The sequence below is a fragment of the Carya illinoinensis genome, chromosome 2 (assembly GCF_018687715.1).
Source record: "Carya illinoinensis cultivar Pawnee chromosome 2, C.illinoinensisPawnee_v1, whole genome shotgun sequence".
NCBI lineage: Eukaryota > Viridiplantae > Streptophyta > Magnoliopsida > Fagales > Juglandaceae > Carya > Carya illinoinensis.
This window is the reverse complement of record NC_056753.1, coordinates 28462886-28481611: the sequence shown is the minus strand read 5'-3', so window position 1 is coordinate 28481611 and position 18726 is coordinate 28462886. Positions and strand designations below refer to the sequence as shown.

At 33.5% G+C, this 18726-nt stretch overlaps 1 protein-coding gene across 1 annotated transcript; it reads left to right on the top strand.

Moving 5' to 3' along the window:
• Positions 1-2707: 2707 nt before the first annotated feature.
• LOC122300674 (protein LIGHT-DEPENDENT SHORT HYPOCOTYLS 4-like) lies at positions 2708-4225 on the top strand. Its single transcript, XM_043111491.1, has one exon. The coding sequence runs from the start codon at positions 3208-3210 to the stop codon at positions 3799-3801; it is 594 nt and encodes a 197-aa protein (XP_042967425.1). The 5' UTR covers positions 2708-3207; the 3' UTR covers positions 3802-4225.
• Positions 4226-18726: the final 14501 nt, after the last annotated feature.

Genomic DNA, 18726 nt, shown 5'->3' with positions numbered 1-18726 from the left:
AAAAAAAAATCGAGTTTAGCCCGGAATCCCCCTTTTTTAAAACCTGGATACATCCGGGTTCCGGACTGGGTCTGATCCGGATTAAACTGGGCCGGGTTTCGATCTGGATTTAAGACCTGGTTCTCGACCCGGGTATACCCGGGTTGAAACCCGGTTGAACAGGCCTAGATACGGGCATTTCCATGTAGACTAATGTGACATGATTACTCATCAACAACGCATTTGGTGTGTTACAAAAAAAAATTTGAAAAATGATTTAAGTTATAAAGATGTTTTATTGGGATTTGACAAATAAAAAGAGAAAAAATAGAATAAAAATATTATAAAGTTAAAATTTTGTTATAATATAATTTCTTAATATTATTATTATTTTAAAATTTGGAGAAATAGTATTGTTTTTGTATTTTATTTTGAAATTTAATAAAATTATAATGATTAGATAATTATTAGATAAAAAATTTAAAAATTTGAAATTGAAAAAGTATTTATGTTTTATTGATATTTAAGAAGAAAATGAAAATTTGAGATTAGATATTGAAATCATCTCACTTTCCAAATGTTGAAAAAAATTACATTGAAAGAATGTTATCATACACGCTTATTTACACGACGGGTTTATTAATCTTCACGCAAGTAATGATATACATACAAGATTTTTATAATTATTTTTTAAATGAAGGCCGACAGTTTTATAAATTTCAAGATTTAATTAAGAAAAATATATACTAATTTAGTAATTTGTATGAAATGGCATTGTCAATTTATCACATCACTTCATCCTTTCTATATAAATATTATTATTCTCTTATAAGGATGATTGCATCCCTCTACCAAAGAGGTCCCAAGAAAACAAAAAATATAAATAAATAAATAAATATGAATCATGAATGCATATGTCATATACCACACTAGTAATTTATCTTATGATATACACACATCACCCATCTTTACAAGTCAACATTCACATCATGAATAAAAAAATATTAATAAGAACTTGGAATGAACAGTAGTACAATTTTTCTTTGTGGAGTACCACTAGTATTGTAATTTATTTCATTTTTTTCTCTGTGAAACACTATTACCCATCATGTGATCTTTCTAGTTCGATCTACAGAGGAAAAACATCATTTTCTGTTACTGGATATTCTAAAATACATGATCACCACCATATATTTACAATTAATAATGGGCATCCTCTCTTTTATATTCAGAGTTGAGAGCTTGAGACGGACCACGAATCAGCAACTGTGGCCAAGACACCCTGCCTTCATGTTGGGAAAGAGTAACGATGTATATAGTTTTAAGAGAATTTTTATTTGCAGTCTTTAAGTGAGGGATATATGTACAGGTTCTTTATTAAAAGAAAAAAAATATTATTTTAAGAGAGATATTTTAATAATTTTAAAAATTTTTAAAGATAAAATTACCTATACTTGCATTGCAATCTCTATTTGAGAACTGTATGTAGCACTGCTCTAATTTTAAAGTACAAAAGTTTTATATATATATATATATATCTTTTAATAAATGAATAAATTTAAAATTTACAGGATAAATTTTATTTGTTTACACAGAGCCTCATTTTTTTATAAAAGATATTTTGTGAGTTTATATATTTCATAACTGTATTTATAATATTTAATATTTATTTGAGTAATTTTATAATAAATGTTGTATAATTATTTTAAAAAATAATAAAATTTATTATTAAAAAATTAATTTTTTAATATAAATCTCCTACTCACTATTTTTTTTTAATTTATTGCGTAACACTTACGCATGGTAAATATTTGGTGCGAAATATCATAGGCAAGTTAGTCCCGAGAGTAAATGGGTGAAGGGTCGTGAAGGGTAGATGGGTCATTGGATAAAAGGTGTTGTCAATCAACGCAAAAAGAGTGAAGAAACAAAATCATGTTATTCCCTCATTTTTAAAAACAATAACTTTGTCTTGTCCCCATCCATCATCTCTCTCTATCTCTCTCTCTATCAAACTCTATTAAATTCCACAAATGCCCTAACGAGCTTCCTTCCACTTCCTAATTACGATTTAAGACTTCCTAATTCCACAAGTACCCTCTCTGCCTGTCTTCCTCTTCCACTTGGTAGGCCCAGGAGAGACTCCCTTGGCAAGGGACCCTTGCTTCCGTTTTAATCGGAAAAAAAAAATAAAGGGAAAATCGTCTGTCATTTCTCAAAAGCATTTTTCAGAAATTTAAGGTAAGTTTGGAATTTAGGTTGAACTAAAATTAATTTAATTTATTCTAATTTTAAGTTAAATGTAATATTTAAACATTTAAACTCTAAAATGATTAAATTTATATTAATTTAAAATTTATTTGCACATGAGATCTATAATATTTTTTAATTTAATATTTTTTTATACGTAGAATTTATAATTTTTTATAAATATAGTTAAATTTATTTTAATATTTAAATACATCTAAATTTATTTTAAATAAATTTCATAAAACTTATTCTATCGTTATAATTTATTACTATTTATAAAAAGTTTAACTCACCTCACGTACAAACGGGACCGCGAAAAAAATAAAAAAAGGACCCAACATTCATAAACCTTTCAAGGTTTCTAGGATTGATAAGAAAAGATTCAAAGAACCTCAAACCAAACAAAGATTAAAAAAATACCAAAATTACTGAGATTAATACATATAAAAAACGTAGTGTTGCTAGCCCTACTGTTATTCTCTTCTCCCTATATATCAATCCCGTCATCATGATCTTTCCCCTACCCTGAGATCGTCCTTTCTTACTCCATGCTCTCTCTCTCTTATTCTGTCTGGTGGCCTGCCCGTCTCTCTTTCCCTCGGCCATGAATGATTGATATCCAATCCTGCTGAAAATTTACTTAGTGATCAAAGACGGACGTTTTTTTAGATGTTCCATTTCTTCAGGAGCGGTGCTGACACCCAAAACTTGTAGTAAGATAGTCTCGTTATCCCAGATCTTAGATCTTTTCCACCATAAACGCACATCCTCTTATCAACTCCATCATCCCCATCGCTTTATCTCACTCTTTCTATTTTAAACTTCTTTCCTAAGAACTTGTTTGACCCCAAGAAATCTGCCTCTCTTAACCAAAAAGAAAAAAAAAGGAAACCCTTGTCGACCCGGAATATTAGGAAAAGTAAAACCTAATCTCACTACCAGAACTTGAAAGATCCAAGAAAACAGAAACACTTCCATATGGATTCACTTCACGAATTTGGCACCTCGAACACAGACGACGGCCCGAGCATCAACTTCAGCACCAATACCATCATCACAAACCCAACTACCCCAACAAGCAACACCGTAGGATCATCCTCGTCTTCCTCTCCATCCTCAACCCTCAGCCGCTATGAGAACCAGAAGCGCCGTGACTGGAACACCTTCGGCCAGTACCTCAGGAACCATCGCCCACCGCTCTCCCTCTCCCGCTGCAGCGGGGCTCATGTGCTTGAATTCCTCAGGTACTTGGACCAGTTCGGGAAGACCAAGGTCCACACCCAGCTCTGTCCCTTCTTTGGCCACCCAAACCCACCTGCGCCTTGTCCATGCCCACTCCGCCAAGCCTGGGGGTCCCTCGACGCCCTCATCGGCCGCCTCCGGGCCGCCTTTGAAGAGCACGGTGGCAAGCCCGAGGCAAACCCGTTTGGAGCTCGAGCGGTGAGGCTCTATCTACGTGAGGTTCGTGATTCGCAGTCCAAGGCAAGGGGGATTAGCTACGAGAAGAAGAAGCGCAAGCGCCCCCCGCAGCCGCCAACTGCATTGCCACCTCCTCCGAATGCGAGCCAGTAAGATCAAACAATTCTGCATGACACCATGTTGATGGGAAATCGCGTTATCTCGAAGTAGAGTTCGAGAGCCCTTACCTTGCATTAGTCTTCAATAAGTATTTCTAATCTTTTATATTACATTCCCTATGTAGTACAGTTATCTTTATGTCCTTGTTTCGGAAACTATGCATAAATTGGTGGGTATTGAACTATTGCTACTCTTTGATTCCGTAATGCAAACAGTAATGGTAATAGCACTAGTAACTTCACCAAAAAGAAGAAATAAAAAAACAAAACTGTTGTAGCAGTAGAAGCAGTAGTTATAGAAGTCAAGTATCTACTAGTTTTAGTTTACAGTCTTAGTGACTTAAACATCCAATTTGTTATAGATGTACTTGACAGGTTATCTATGACAAGTAATAGATTTGCAGATCATGTTGTATGTCTTTTTTGAGTGTTTCTTCTTTCTTTTCGTTTGCATTTCTAGTCTTTTAATGGGTATTGGCAAATCATCCATTCAGCTCTTGAAAAAAGTGGATATAACTTTGCAAAGATCATGTGTCAGATTTGTCCAGCACTAAACTTCCCCTTTTTTTTTATCGTATCATATATGTGGGGCAGTTTGCATTTCTCCTTTTTCCTCTCCCTATAAACTAGCGCTTTTCCTATGAATATTCAGTGAAGAAATAGAACAAAGCCCTTCAGTACAGCTCAAACATACAATCGTGTAACAGGTTTTGTAGTAGTCTTAAGCAAACGTAATGAGTTTCTGAAACTAAACCATTCGCCTTCTTGTAGTGTACTCTTAATTATATATATAATGAGTTTCAGAGACTATTCCATGATTTGTCTGCCTCTTACTTCAAGAACTAAGAGATCGGCCGGCTAGCTGCTTATTTAAGGCAGTGTGAGCTCCTAATTGGTCTTCAAGTCTCGGTAACTCTTCACGTCCCAGTAAATCTTAAGGATGGGTCTTTGTCATAAAATAGTCTATGGTCTCATTTATCATGCAAGTCCATACCCATTTTCTTCGTTGTGTCATGTCAGTTTTAAATGATGGACGAGGTATTATTTTACAAGTAGATTTTATGAATCCTACTATATATACAGTGATTTCAAATTGGTTCTCCATTAATTAATGGATGCCTTTAACTTTGATTTAGATTAAGTCTCTCAGATCTTCGTTCGGAAGGCGAACTCCAGAGTCCAAGAAGCCAACAAGTTAATACATTCCATACCTACTAATTAAAAGCACTTCTATGTCGTGTAAGGGACTGATATTCATGGGGTAAGGCCGGAATTGGTATTTTGTGAGGCGGCCTTCCTCTTCCTTCTTCTTCCTCCTTTCACGGTGTGACTTTGGGGCACACTTTACAATAGCCGACAACAAATTGAACATGATGGACTATTCCTCCCATGGTTGGGTCTTTTTTTTAGCCATGACACTGATTTCTTCGACTTCATTAATAAAGCTCCATTAGGGAAGCGCTACTCTTCTAAATGAGTTAAACCATTGTGCATGTTACTGATCATACTAATAAGTTCAGATATTGCTGGAGTCTATATCAGATTCATGTATTATCCATAATTTAAACTCATTTGATTGGCCTTTTAATTATTACTTTCCCATTATTCATACATATAGGTCTTATATCGGATTACATCAAGATGCTTTCAGGTGAATCAAGGGACCCATCTATAGGACATTAGCATATCAGAAAAAGAAAAAGAATTATCAAAGCAATAATCTTTATAATGCTAGGATATTTTATATTGTTTTTTTTAGCAGTGGGTTTACTTTTCCTACCTATATTAATATTTTAATAATTATCCCAGTAGGCCATAATTAATCAAATTTGGTTGTTATTAAACGTCAAGATATCATGTACACGGTTGTGATGGGGCCCCCCGTTGATGATGGAGCTTCCTTTTCATGTATCATTATTCCTGTGTTGTATAATTAGAATCAACACAAACATTATGAATAAAATGATTAAAATTCTTTGATGTTAAGAAATTATAACACTTGGCCGCCCAGTATATATAGCTAGTGGGTTTTCATGTTATTTGAGTCTTATGCTTAATTATCAATTAATTTGACATCTGATGTGGAAACACGTGTATATTCGCTTGATTTCTCCTGTGGTATGTATAATCCATTGCATGTACATGTTATACATCTTTTCGTTATATTAAGGAGTGATTTCCTGTTGGAGATTTGTCCTTAGATGTTTTTTCAATTCTTCTTTTGAATTAAGCTCGAGTCTTCTTTTCTGATTTCACAACTGGTCTATTATCTTGACCATGCATTGGGTGTAATTAGAACAGTAAGGTAGCTAGCTAACTATAGGAATAATTGGAGCATATTATACTTAACCTACAGGTATTGATTAGATCGATCATGCAATTAAGCTAAGCTATCAATTTTTGCCACCTCATTTTGACCACTTTATGCATTGGTATTGGTATTTTTTTTATAATTTTTAAAAATGTTTAAAGATGTTAAAAAAATATGAATAAGAAAAACAAAAAATATTAAAAAGTAAATTTGACTCGGGGCACAGTACCCAACTGTCATTGCTGAGCGACACCTTAGCAGTACTCATATGAAAAACAATGCATACATCATTGTCTTCTGTTTAGAGTTCTCCTCTTTCTTATGGTCGAAATAATCTGATAATTTGATGATTTCTAGTAATGAGTACTGCACTCTCCCATGCATTCAGCTACTCCAAAAAGTTCATCAGAGGAGCTAGTTTTGGACATCAATGATCAAATAGGATCTTTTGTCCTTCTATTTTGGCCTTCTAGCCTTCTTATTGAGAAAACCCCCACCCCCCCACAACAAAACCACCCCCCGCGGCGCCCACTTGTTTGTTTCAGTCGATGATCTTGATCAACTTGTTCCGATCCAACATATCAATTTTCAGTCAGCTTTGAGCCATGTTGAAAATCCAAAGGCTTTCTAGATCAGTAGATTACCTGAAAGTATTGTCTAGAATATGTCATTGATTTTGTTCAAACATATACTTAAAAAGTAGGGAAAAGACATGCATCTAATACTGATCCAAGTCCTTAATACTAGTACCGCAGAAAGTGAAATTTCCGCAAATAATATATTTTTTTGGATAAGACAAAAATATTTTGGATTGATAGATAAAAATTATAGATGTACAAGGAAGATCCTGCAAATAATATTTTATATTGCTTCATGTTTTAATTTGTTATGTTTTATCAAATGTGACAATCATCCTACAAGAAAGAAGTGAGTAATTTCGACGCATTAATCAATATTTGTAATCAGTGTCATGATGTTCTACCATAAGTAGGTATTTAATCATTATATGCATGATATGATGTTTAGATCGATCGAGGATCAATTATGATCAGAACATATTGATCATATTGCAGTTGGCAGTAATCCATAACTATTATTTACAGACTTTGGTATGCAATGTGATCGATCACCGACAGGTTGTGGTTATACTTCTGAGGATACGGAGTTTAATTTATCATCAGAATCATTTTTTTTAGTCTGCTTTAGTACTTTAATTTTGGCCATAAATCCTGATGATCTGATCATTTTTTTTTTTAATCTCTTTGCTTCGAATAACTTTAAATGCTGACCACAAGCTAGCTGCTAGCTTCCAGTTTCCGACACCGGAGCTTTCGGGATTCTTTATTTATTTATTATCATTAATGCCTGCCTAAAGATTTATAAACATATATATATATATGTATGTATGTATATATAATGCATGTTTATATATTTTTTTTATTTGCCCCTTAAAGTACTAGTACTATCGCGACCAAACTTCTCAAAAAATTATTAGAAGAGTTGTGAAAACAAACGAGATAGACGGGTTTACCTCGCCATCAACTTTCCTTGTCTGATCCCTTTCATGAGTGCGAGTTTGGGCAACAATATCATACAGACAAAATGAGAAAAAATTGTTGGATACTCCTGGATTTTAGATGGTGTGGTATTTTCAACAGTCTATCACAACATGTCATGTAATTAATTAAAATTGTTGACAAAAGCCCTAATTTTAGTAACATTACATTGTGTTAAGATCATGTGAATATCATCGTCATGTGTCGGCTATCTATGCTTAGAAATTATCTAATAATTGCTCTAAATGAGACGAATTAATAGATTTATGTAGCTTAGGAGGCGCCATAGCTTCTCTTTTCCTTGAGGTGAGAGCTAGTTTCTGCATTCAAGAGCAAACATGTGCGATTAATTCCCAATCGGAATACAATATAAATTAGTACTGAAGCTACGGTAGTGCAAAAATGTATGCATGCAAACACATGAAATTAGTTATAAGGTGATCAACTAGCTTTCATTAATGACGTTTCTCTGGGTCATGTCCATTAATATTAGTATTTTGCTTCAAGTAGCAGCTACCGACATTCCCTTACAAAGTTCAAATTTTGGTTGGTATAAATCGTCAGTCAAGTTAATTAATTAATTCTTCATTCTTCCAGCCAAAAGTAAAGCAGATCATCATATGGTTCTCTCTTCTCAGAAAATTAAAGTACACACCGTCTGAAATTGATCTGCAGCAGGAGATTGTTTCTGTCAGATCGACCGCAGCTTGCTTCTAAATAATAAAACTATGGAGGAAACCTTTTAGTAGGTTGGATGTATAGTGCCTTGTGCCTGCCATTAATTAGGTTTTGATCAGATCGCACAATGCAGGTGAAAATTTTAAATGCTAGCTTGATATATAAGTAGTGCTACCACTCCAGGCAAATTTAATTTTAGCAGAAGCAGAAACACACATACGTACATGATTTAGATATCACATGCTACGTACGTACATGATCGTGTTCAAGTGATCAGCACGCTTGTGATCCATATAGCATATATGCATGTGATTGGTACTTTAATTATCTGCTTCAAAATATATATATATATATATACACATATGAAGAAAACGTGCTTCAACGATTTTTTTTCTAAGAAACTGTGGTAATTAATCGATAGCTTTGCCAAGTTGCCATGCACCGTGAATTGTGGTAAATGATAATCTGTCTGAACGCAGCCTAATTAGAGAGAATCATCATGCCATCACGATCAAGGCTGGGCGTGTCATGTTTGACGACCGAATTACTTCTGGAAGATAATTACAATTTGTCACTTGTCTTGATATATAATCTAAGTTAATATTAAATGAAAAATTTAATCACTAAGTCAGTATTTTGATTTTTCAAGATAAATTAAACCATGAGCGTTTCGAATAATGCTATTTATCATGTTAATTATTATTATCCTCTCATTATCAATTCTATGATGTGATATTAATAGATAATTAAAAATTAATTATTATATTTTATTTATAAACTTATTATTAAATATTACATCAGGGGATAATGAAAAAATATATTATTAATAGATTTTTTTTTATATTTTAGTTGTATTTATTTCTACGAGTCTTGCACACAATCTATTAGTTATATTTAAATATAGGAGGCTTAATTTTTAATTTTATTTTTTTAAAAGGAATTTAGTTTTATTACTCATTTCCTTTAAATCAAGGAAAGAATCCATGGAGGAAAATTCTCCAAATCAACTATTACAGCAAGAATTGCAGCTTTAGCTAAGTTGTGAGCAACTAAATTTGCTTCTCTTTTGATATGGCCGGTTTGATGACCATCTATCTAAACAAAGTAACTGTCCCCTATGAGGAATCCCAATTCATGATATCCCCCTCCCCATATGCTGGTTTTTTACGAAAGAAGCGTCATTTAATGCGCATTCCAATTCATGATATCCCCCTTGATCCCATTATAATATCCCATAAGTTCGATGATGCACAATGAACATCAATGATTCTAGAGACATATTTTACCCGTGATCATCACCCATTTCTAAAACCCAATCACGCTGCTTCTTGTTCAAGTTTCTTCTTCTTCTTTTTTCCTACTTTTCAGTTGATCTTAATCTTCAAGCTATCGCTGTTTTTTTATCATAAGGAAGTAGAGTTTGGAAATGGATGCAGACTGTTGGGAAGGAAACTACATGTACAAGACCGGAGGATTATGTACATATTTGGCTTAAGTAAAATACAAAGTACAAAACCAAAAATGGTTTTGAGCAGCTTCCCGGGGGCGAGGGAATCATTTTCGATGACTTTTCACGTACACGAAGAAAGAATCTTACAGAAAATATTAATAGAAATAATAACAACAGCAATAATTTCAAACAATGTAAAGAAAAATATAGGAAAAGAAAAGATAGGGGTACGAGAATTGGGCACAGCAAGGGTCACTTCAGTTCATGGGGGTGGTGGCTTTCTTTTCTTTTAATGGGGCCTACACCACCCGTGCTGGCCCGTCATTCATGTCGGCCTACGCGAGAGAGAGAGAGAGTGAGCAGGAGTGGGTCCAGTCAATGGAGGGATCCCAGGACGATCTGTCACCACGTGGACCCATAATGGCCGTGAGAGTCACAGTCCTCCTGATTTGGAGCGTACAAAAATCACCTATTCTGTCCTTCGTCAGTGATTTTCATTTCCTTCCCCTTTTTATCTGGTAAATATTGCAAGAACCTTTTACGTTACTTCCCCTTAAAGTCTCCGATGTGACAGCATCAGATGGTTTTGATCGATAATAGGTTCGTTTTTTAAAGCAAATTTTGTGTATTAATGTCAAAGGCACGCCAGGGTCGTATACCCCACTAAATATCCTCATCCCATAATCTCGTTTTTCTTGAAAAAAAAAACAAAACTAACTAAATAAATGGTTCGGTTTATGTCTTTTTGCTTTGTCAGGCATCAGATGAAATAAGACTAAGAAACTAATCAGATAAAAGATAGATGGCTGATGAGATCATATATATATATATACAGTTCACATTATCATTAATTTGCATGGTTTAGTAGTGAAATTTGAACTAGATGATGGATAGTATGTCAAGTACCTCATATTGTAAGGGTAAACTATAAGCTGTAATATTAATGCCACGTCAATAAATTTTTAAAGACTGGGTCAAGGCTATATATCCAATCCCTCCTTGAGTTGGCCTATCATCTCATTTTCCAGGCGAGAGTCGACCACAGCATATTCAATCGTATGTGTTGACTGTTGAATTACATTATTATAAGAAAACTGTTAATTTAATAGAGCCAGATTAAAACATAAAAGGATGACTTTGATTGCGTTTCGATGTTAAAAGAGATCTTAAATAATCTATTAACAGTAACAAAAAAGTAATTACTAATAGTAAAAAATAATAATACTGTATAGCTTATAAATAATAATAAAACAGCTTTGCGCCACATGCAGTCGGCTGTACGGAATGAATACAAAAAAATTATAAAAAAATTGTTTTATATTCAAAGGGAACTACATGAATTATAAAAAGTTATAAAAATAATTTTTTTTTTCATATAGGTCCTGTATTAATTTTTTTTTACAGCCGACTGCACGCCGACTACATCTCCCGACTGCAAAAAGTATTTCTCATAATAAAATAGTATGAAGTGATTGCACAGACCAAATGCAGCCTTACTCTACCCTTTTGGATTGGTCTATTCATCTGCAAGCCACTCCTCAAGAGTTGCTCAGTCCAATCCTCCTAGAGTGCTCGATCCTTACCTAAAGATCAGGATGGTCGACCACCTTAAAGATGTGGTTGGGAGTGCCAAACCTAGCCTCAGAATAAAATGACAAATGTGACTTGTCATGTCAATGGGATTGTATGACATTCTATTAGTATTATTTTTACTTATAATATTCGCGTCTTTATCTCAATAATATTTACTAAAAATATATATATAAATATTTTAATTATATAAAAATAAATTTATAAATTAATATAATTTGATATGATATATCATATTATAAAATTTATTTTATCATAAAATAGATTTAATATATTTTATAAAATTATATTAATTTATAAATTTATTTTTATATATATGTAACAATTCTTAACTGACTTGGTTAATAGCATATTATAACTCGGTAAATGTATAAATAATGCAAGCTTGGTGAAGGCCCAAAGTTTTTATTTTGATTTTATTTTTTGGGGTTTGAGTAAGATATATTGGAATGTAGGGGTCAGGCTCAGATATTCGAGTAGCTAGATAAGATTTGTTGATATTGTGGCAAATATTTGGCATCATATCTTCATTATTTTTGGAAATATATCCATCGAACATGCAGTATAAAATACTTATTCTCTTAGTTCAATAACGTATATATTGTCTCTTTCAACGAAATATTTCGAATCTAGCTCATGACAAAATCACACACCCATGGCTTCCATTTTTCATGCCTATATTTTTTGTTTATGACGTTGTATCGTTGCCAAGTTGGCCAAATGCAGTGCTGCCAATTTTGTTTCTTTTTTTAAATAATATATATATATTCTTTCAATTAGATTGATTTTATTTTTTGTTTTTAATATAAAAGTGATATTTACAATAATAGAGTGTCTAAATATCGCATTCCTTTTTTAAAAAATGAATAAATATAGAATGTACATATAAAATTAATTTTTTTAATTATAAATTTTACTCTTTTTAAAAAATATATATATTATACTTATACAATCCATAATTATACATTACTCTCTAAAAAAAAATAATCATAGTCACGGAGTTATTATACAACATTTGACTCTCAGTGGGGGCTCACCAGCTCACTTTGTTGGGTTTGGTAATAGAATAGTGGGCTGACTCAACGGCTCACAGACGCAGTAAACTAGGGTAGTTCCATGTAGAGCCCAATTTGCCAAGTTGCACCCTACTGGTTTTATGAGAAATAATATGTCCTATAATTCTTTTAAAAAAATAAATAAATATATAATTCACATGAAACATTTATTTTTTAATAATAAACTTTATTATTTTTTAAAAATATTACGCATCACTTATATATTTTATAATTATATCTAACCTTACTCGTTTTTTATAATTTTGTGTTTGGCAAAAGTGGAGATTCTAGCATAATATTCAAGTCCAATATTAAACATTTATCTCAAGATTTCTTTCTTTCTTTCTATTTCTTTTAGTTTATTAATTTTTTATTATAAATTATTATGACTTATATGTCAAGTCACTTTAATTGATATATTTTTTTTAAAAAAATTTAAGTTTTAAGGTTTTTGTACATGCATATGTTGTTTGTCTTTCAAAGAAAAACAAAATATATGGATACAAATGTATGACCTTCTGCTTCATCTTTTTGTTTTTTTTTTTTTTTCCCCCAACTTGTTTTTTTAATGGCCAATGTAAAATTAACTAGAATGAAATGTGCAATCAGAGGGGGAGGGAGGGCCCAAACAAACATCCCACTAAATGTTACAGTACGTGAAGTAGAAAAACAAATGGGAAATGAAATATAGCGAATCCAGTCTCATATTTTGGGACTTTTCGAAAAAAAAAAAAAAGGATCTCTTCAAGTTTTTATTGTTAGAGGAGGATTTTACACTAGAATTGCCCATCCTGAGGCAGTCTATGGGAATCATTTCTCTCCCATCCATATATATATATATATATATATGAGAGTTTGCTATTGAAAAAATAGCATCCAGCCTCACACGTACATAAGTGAGTGAGATTGGAACTCTCTAGAGGCGAGTACACGCTGCACGCTGCGTGCTGAAAGTTGCAGCATGAGGTGGCCACAGTGGAGGGGAGTTATGGAATGAGGGTTGCAACATGAGCGGTAGGGTGTATGCTCGATGGTTTTGGATAAAAGTCAGTGGATCGATCTAGCCTTGTACAACTACGAAGAAAGACAAAAGGTATAAGGCACAAAAAAACTAACAGGGGAAAATAAATGGAAAGGAAATAGGAGGAAATTAAAGCCAATCCTAGAGGAGGTCAGCTTTCAAAAACGGCTAAAAAAAGCCAAAAAAATGTGGTGGTGATCAGGGCGGTGCTCGGAAGCCTAGTGTTTCAGCCTCGCGTGTTAAAAGAATTCTAGAGTTCACTGTGTAACGTTTTGTTATGCATCTCGCAAAATATGGTACCAGTAAGAAGCAAATTATGAAATAGAACGGAAATTATCAAAGGGAAAGTTTCATTCATATATTCATTCCCCCTAGGAATTGATTCGAGGCAATGCCCAACCTCCCAATGGAATAGCCCATATACAAGACCATTCATACCCATTCCCCTCTGCTCCCTTTCCCTTTATACATAATTAACAAATCAAAATGACTCCCAACACATTCTGACAGTGCAAAACTACTAGGTGTGTGGAAAAGGCTACTCCCAATTCCTGCGTACTACACTATCCAAATGCAATGTTTTAGTCAATGGTAAACGGTACCGTTTGTGAATGGCCTTGAACAGCACCGTATGAGGCTTGATGACTCAACTCTGTCTTCAAGTTTTATTCGACACCGTTGCTCTGACTTAACCCCCCCCCCCCTCCTCTTAAAATAACATTGCTCACAAGGTGTGGGTAAAGCTCTTGAAGCTTCCACAAAATTTTCCAACTGTTGTTGTCTGATGATGCTCCAAACCACTTCACCAACACCTTGATCACTGCTCTATTTCCTTGGTGTTTGAAACACCAATCAATCATTGCCTCCAGTTGTGGTTGAAGGGCACCATGCCATTTTTATCCACTGGTGGCAACGTCGGTAGAGGTCAAATCTAATCGTCTAACTTTTTCTTAAGGCACAAGACATGAAACACCAAATGGATCTTGGACAAGGGAGGTAAGCTCAGGCGATATGCAACAATCCCAATCTTTTGAAGTATCTAAAATGACCCATAAAACCTAGGAGACAACTTCATGTTGTGGTGCATCATTACCAATTTCTGACAATAAGGTTGTAAACGTAGGTACACCCAGTCTCCGATATCAAATTTTATCGTCGGTCTTTTGATCTGCATACAACTTCATACGATTCTGGGCCCATACCAAGTTTTCCTATAATAATTTCCTAATTTGTTCTCTTGATCTCAGTAGATGACCTATAGCTTCCTTAGATGAGGTTCTTGGTACCTAGGCTAGCAGTCTAGGCGGTAGATAGCTGTAGAGGCTTCGAAAAGGGAGAACTTTGTTGAGGTATGATACAAACTTTTATAGTTCCATTCAGCCATGCTCAACCACTTGCTCCACACCTTTTATTTTGGCCCTGCATAGCAATGTAAGTAACCCTCCAAACACTTATTAAGAGCCTCGGTTTGCCCATCCGATTGGAGGTGATAGGCGAACTGAAACTGAGTGTCAAGCCCTATTGTGTAAACAAGCATCTCCAAAATGAGCTAAAAAATATAGGATCTCAATCTGAAACAATGGATTTAGAGAGTCCATGTAGTTTTAACACCCCATCCATTAATGTTTGAGCCACACCTTGGGTTGTATAGGGATGTGCTAATGCTATAAAATGGCCAAACTTGGTGTAACGATCGACTACTACCAATATTACACTAAACTCTTGGGATATGGGCAATCCCTCTATAAAGTCCACATAGATTTGCTCACACTTAATTGGGGATGGAGAGGGGGTACACTGTCTCACCCTTGTTAATTTGCAAAATACCGGACTCTTTAATTATCTTCTTTATATCAATTTTCATGTCCTTCCAAAAAAAAAAAAAAAATCCCTCTGAGCCCTCTGATAAGTTTTTAAAAATCTTGCATGTGGATTAATAGATATGTATTCCAAAACCTTGTTCTAAAAGGCAAAATCTGGCACCACCACAATCCTCTATTTCTTTAGAATTAATCCATGTTGGAGTGAATCGCCTTTGGGAACCTCTAGATTATTCTGCATCTTATGGAGTAGCTCTTTCATATCGATAAAAGTAAAATTAATCCACCTTGTTTTCCCTTCCATTCTTGTACTCAATTGAGAAGTCATAGCGCATAAGTTTTGTAACCCATTTTTGTTGAGCAATCGTGCCCACCTTTTGTTCTAGCAACCTTGTTGGTTAGTCTTAATAATGAATGATTGCCCTAATAAGTAAGGCCGACAATTCTTTTCCACAGGTAGACAGCAACAATGCCTTCCCTTTTAATACCCTGCTCATAAAAACAATTGGCAATTGCCCATCTTGCATCAACACTGCCCTATCACAGTACCATTTACATTGTATTCGATAATGAAAACTTTAGAAAAATCTGGCAGCCTTAATATTGGAGAATGGGAAACTACCTCTTTTAGGTTCTAAAAGGCTTGACTGGCAGCTTCATTCCAACTAAAAACATTCTTCTTCAAAAGAGTTGTAAGAGGGGCTACAATCACCCCATAGTTCTTAATATATTTTCAGTAATAATCTGTCAAACCAAGGAAGCCCCTCAATAATTTTGGGTCGACAAGTAATGGCCATTCCATCATAGACTTTACTTTGGAATAATCAGCCTTAACCCATTAGGCTAAGATAATATGCCCCAAGTAATTCACTGCTTTCACCTCAAAACTACATTTTGAGATCTTAGCATAGAGTTGGTTGTCTCTCATAATCTCTTATACTTGTTCCATTTGAACCAAATGATCCACCCAACATTTGTTGTAAATTAGGATATCGTCGAAAAATACTAACATGAATCTCCTCAAAAAAGACTTGAACACCTTGTTCATTAGCCATTGAAAAGTAGTTGGCATATTAGTGAGCCTGAAAGGCATTAGTAGGAATTCATAATGTCCTTCGTGTTTACAAAATGCATTATTTGATGTGTCCTTTGGCACCACTCTAATATGGTGATACTCAAAGCTTAAATCTAATTTGAAGAATACATTATTCCCATTTAACTCATCCAAGAGTTCATCAATTATGGGTATAGGGAATTTAGCTCTAGTTTTTTCAATTTCTGACTTTTAGTAATGGGGATATCTATAGGATCTTGTGGAGATTGGAAGTACACATTTTTTTTAGTATAATTCTATGATCCTTAGTTCTCAGGGGTGGAAGCCCCTTGGGTCCTTAAACACTACTGTAACCCTTCCTAGTACTTTAGAGATTTCCTCACCCTGGTTTCCCTACTGACCCTTACCCTCATTAGGTATCATCTGCATAAATAACCATCTTCCATTGTTCATAGCAGGTCTTAACAACTTAGTATTGCCATTAACAGTCAGACTTAAGATATAACCCCTATAGACACTTTCCTGCCTTCCAATGCAAACTCCATTGACAATTTAGAAAAATTCCACATGATTGGCCCTAATGTGTTGAGCCATTGTACCTCCAACAAAATATCACATCCTTCAAGAGTAAGCACTTAAAAGGAAGTAGAAAACCTATTACCTTGTATATTCAGCCCCACATTACTGCATAGTCCTGTACTCTAGATACTTTCCCCATTAGCCACATGAACATGAAGCCTAGCAAACTCCTCCACCCCTAACCATGCACCTTTGTCTGTAAATGGGGCTAAAAAATTGTGAGTGCTCCCTAACTCAACTAAAACCACCATTGGCACTCCTTTTATCCAACCCTCCAATCTCATTATGTTAAGTTTGATGTTCCGGAAATGGTGTGGATTAAGATTTCAAGTCCAACATCCTCTTCAGGTTTTAAAGATTCTTATGTTTCCTTTGAGTCATTATAGACCTCAAAGACCCTTGAAATATATAAACTTTAAGATGTTTGCAAGTGTGAGATGGATTCCACTTCTCATCATAATGGTAGTAGACACTTTTTCCTTTTTTTCATCCATTTGAACCGAGGACACTCTCTTAGCAGGAGTGAAAGACTTTTGACCCTTCGGCACTTCTCCATCCTGTACTAGAGAATTGGGGCCTTCTTGGGTTGTATTTAGTGTTGTCTCACCCACTGTTTTCCATAACTTCCTAGTACTTAATAAGTATTCTTCCTATATTTTTGCCAATCCAAAGGTTGCGTTCAACTTAACATGATTGAGCATTCAAATGGGGAGTCAAATCTAATCCTTCAACATGCTAAAAAAGCAACTAAGCTTATAGTGTTCTGAGAGGCCTTCTAGTCTATTCGATCTAGGATTGGAAAACCCTGAACTGAACCGAACTCCCTAAAGACTGGGCTGGTTCGGTCCTGTCGGTCTACCCTAGACCATTTTTTTATTTGTTTATTTATTTATTTATTTATCCAATGACATTTTGTTTAATAATTATGTAATTATATTGTGATATATTTAATACATATACATACAGTATGCTATTATATATATTAGTAATATGCTAATACTATTAGTCTATTAGTATATAGTAAATTAGTAATAGTTATTAACTTATTTACTATAACTAATAATACACTAATACGAATACTATAACTAATAACTATATGTAATAATAGTAATGCTATATTTAATATACTAGTATTACAATATCTCTTTAACACATTTATTAATACTCTATGTAATACTATATTAAATAATAATAATACTCTTATTATTAATACTCTATGTAATTATAGTGATTTTATACTAACATATTACATATTAAGTTAACTATACTAATACTATTATAAATTTATATATATATGATATATTATAATTTATACTATAACTCTTATAATATGTTAATATATTAATATATACTAGTACTATATATTATAGATAATAGTTATAATAGTTATACATTAAAGAATATAATAATACATTCATACTAAATATATATAGTTATATTTATAGTAATTTAGTTATTAACTTATTATGATTAATATAACTATATAAATTATAATAGTATTAGACTATTAATATAGTTATATATTAGTAATATTAGTTATGGTGAATTAGTGATTTAGTATAACTATATAAGTATTAATTATAGTGCTAGTATAACTATATAAATTATAGTATGGTGATAATTATATTAATTAAATATAAGTATAGTAATAATTAAATTATAGTGATAAGTATACTATATAGCTATATATAGTATTAATTATAGTGATTAGAATAACTATGTAAATTATATAATAGTATATTAGTATTAATAGTAGACTATTAGTATAGTTATTGTTGAAGTATATGTCTTATACAGTAAAAGTTA

What these genes read in the sequence shown, in the direction of transcription:
- LOC122300674 (XM_043111491.1), top strand. Translation starts at nt 3,208, where the DNA reads ATGGATTCACTTCACGAATTTGGCACCTCGAACACAGACGACGGCCCG.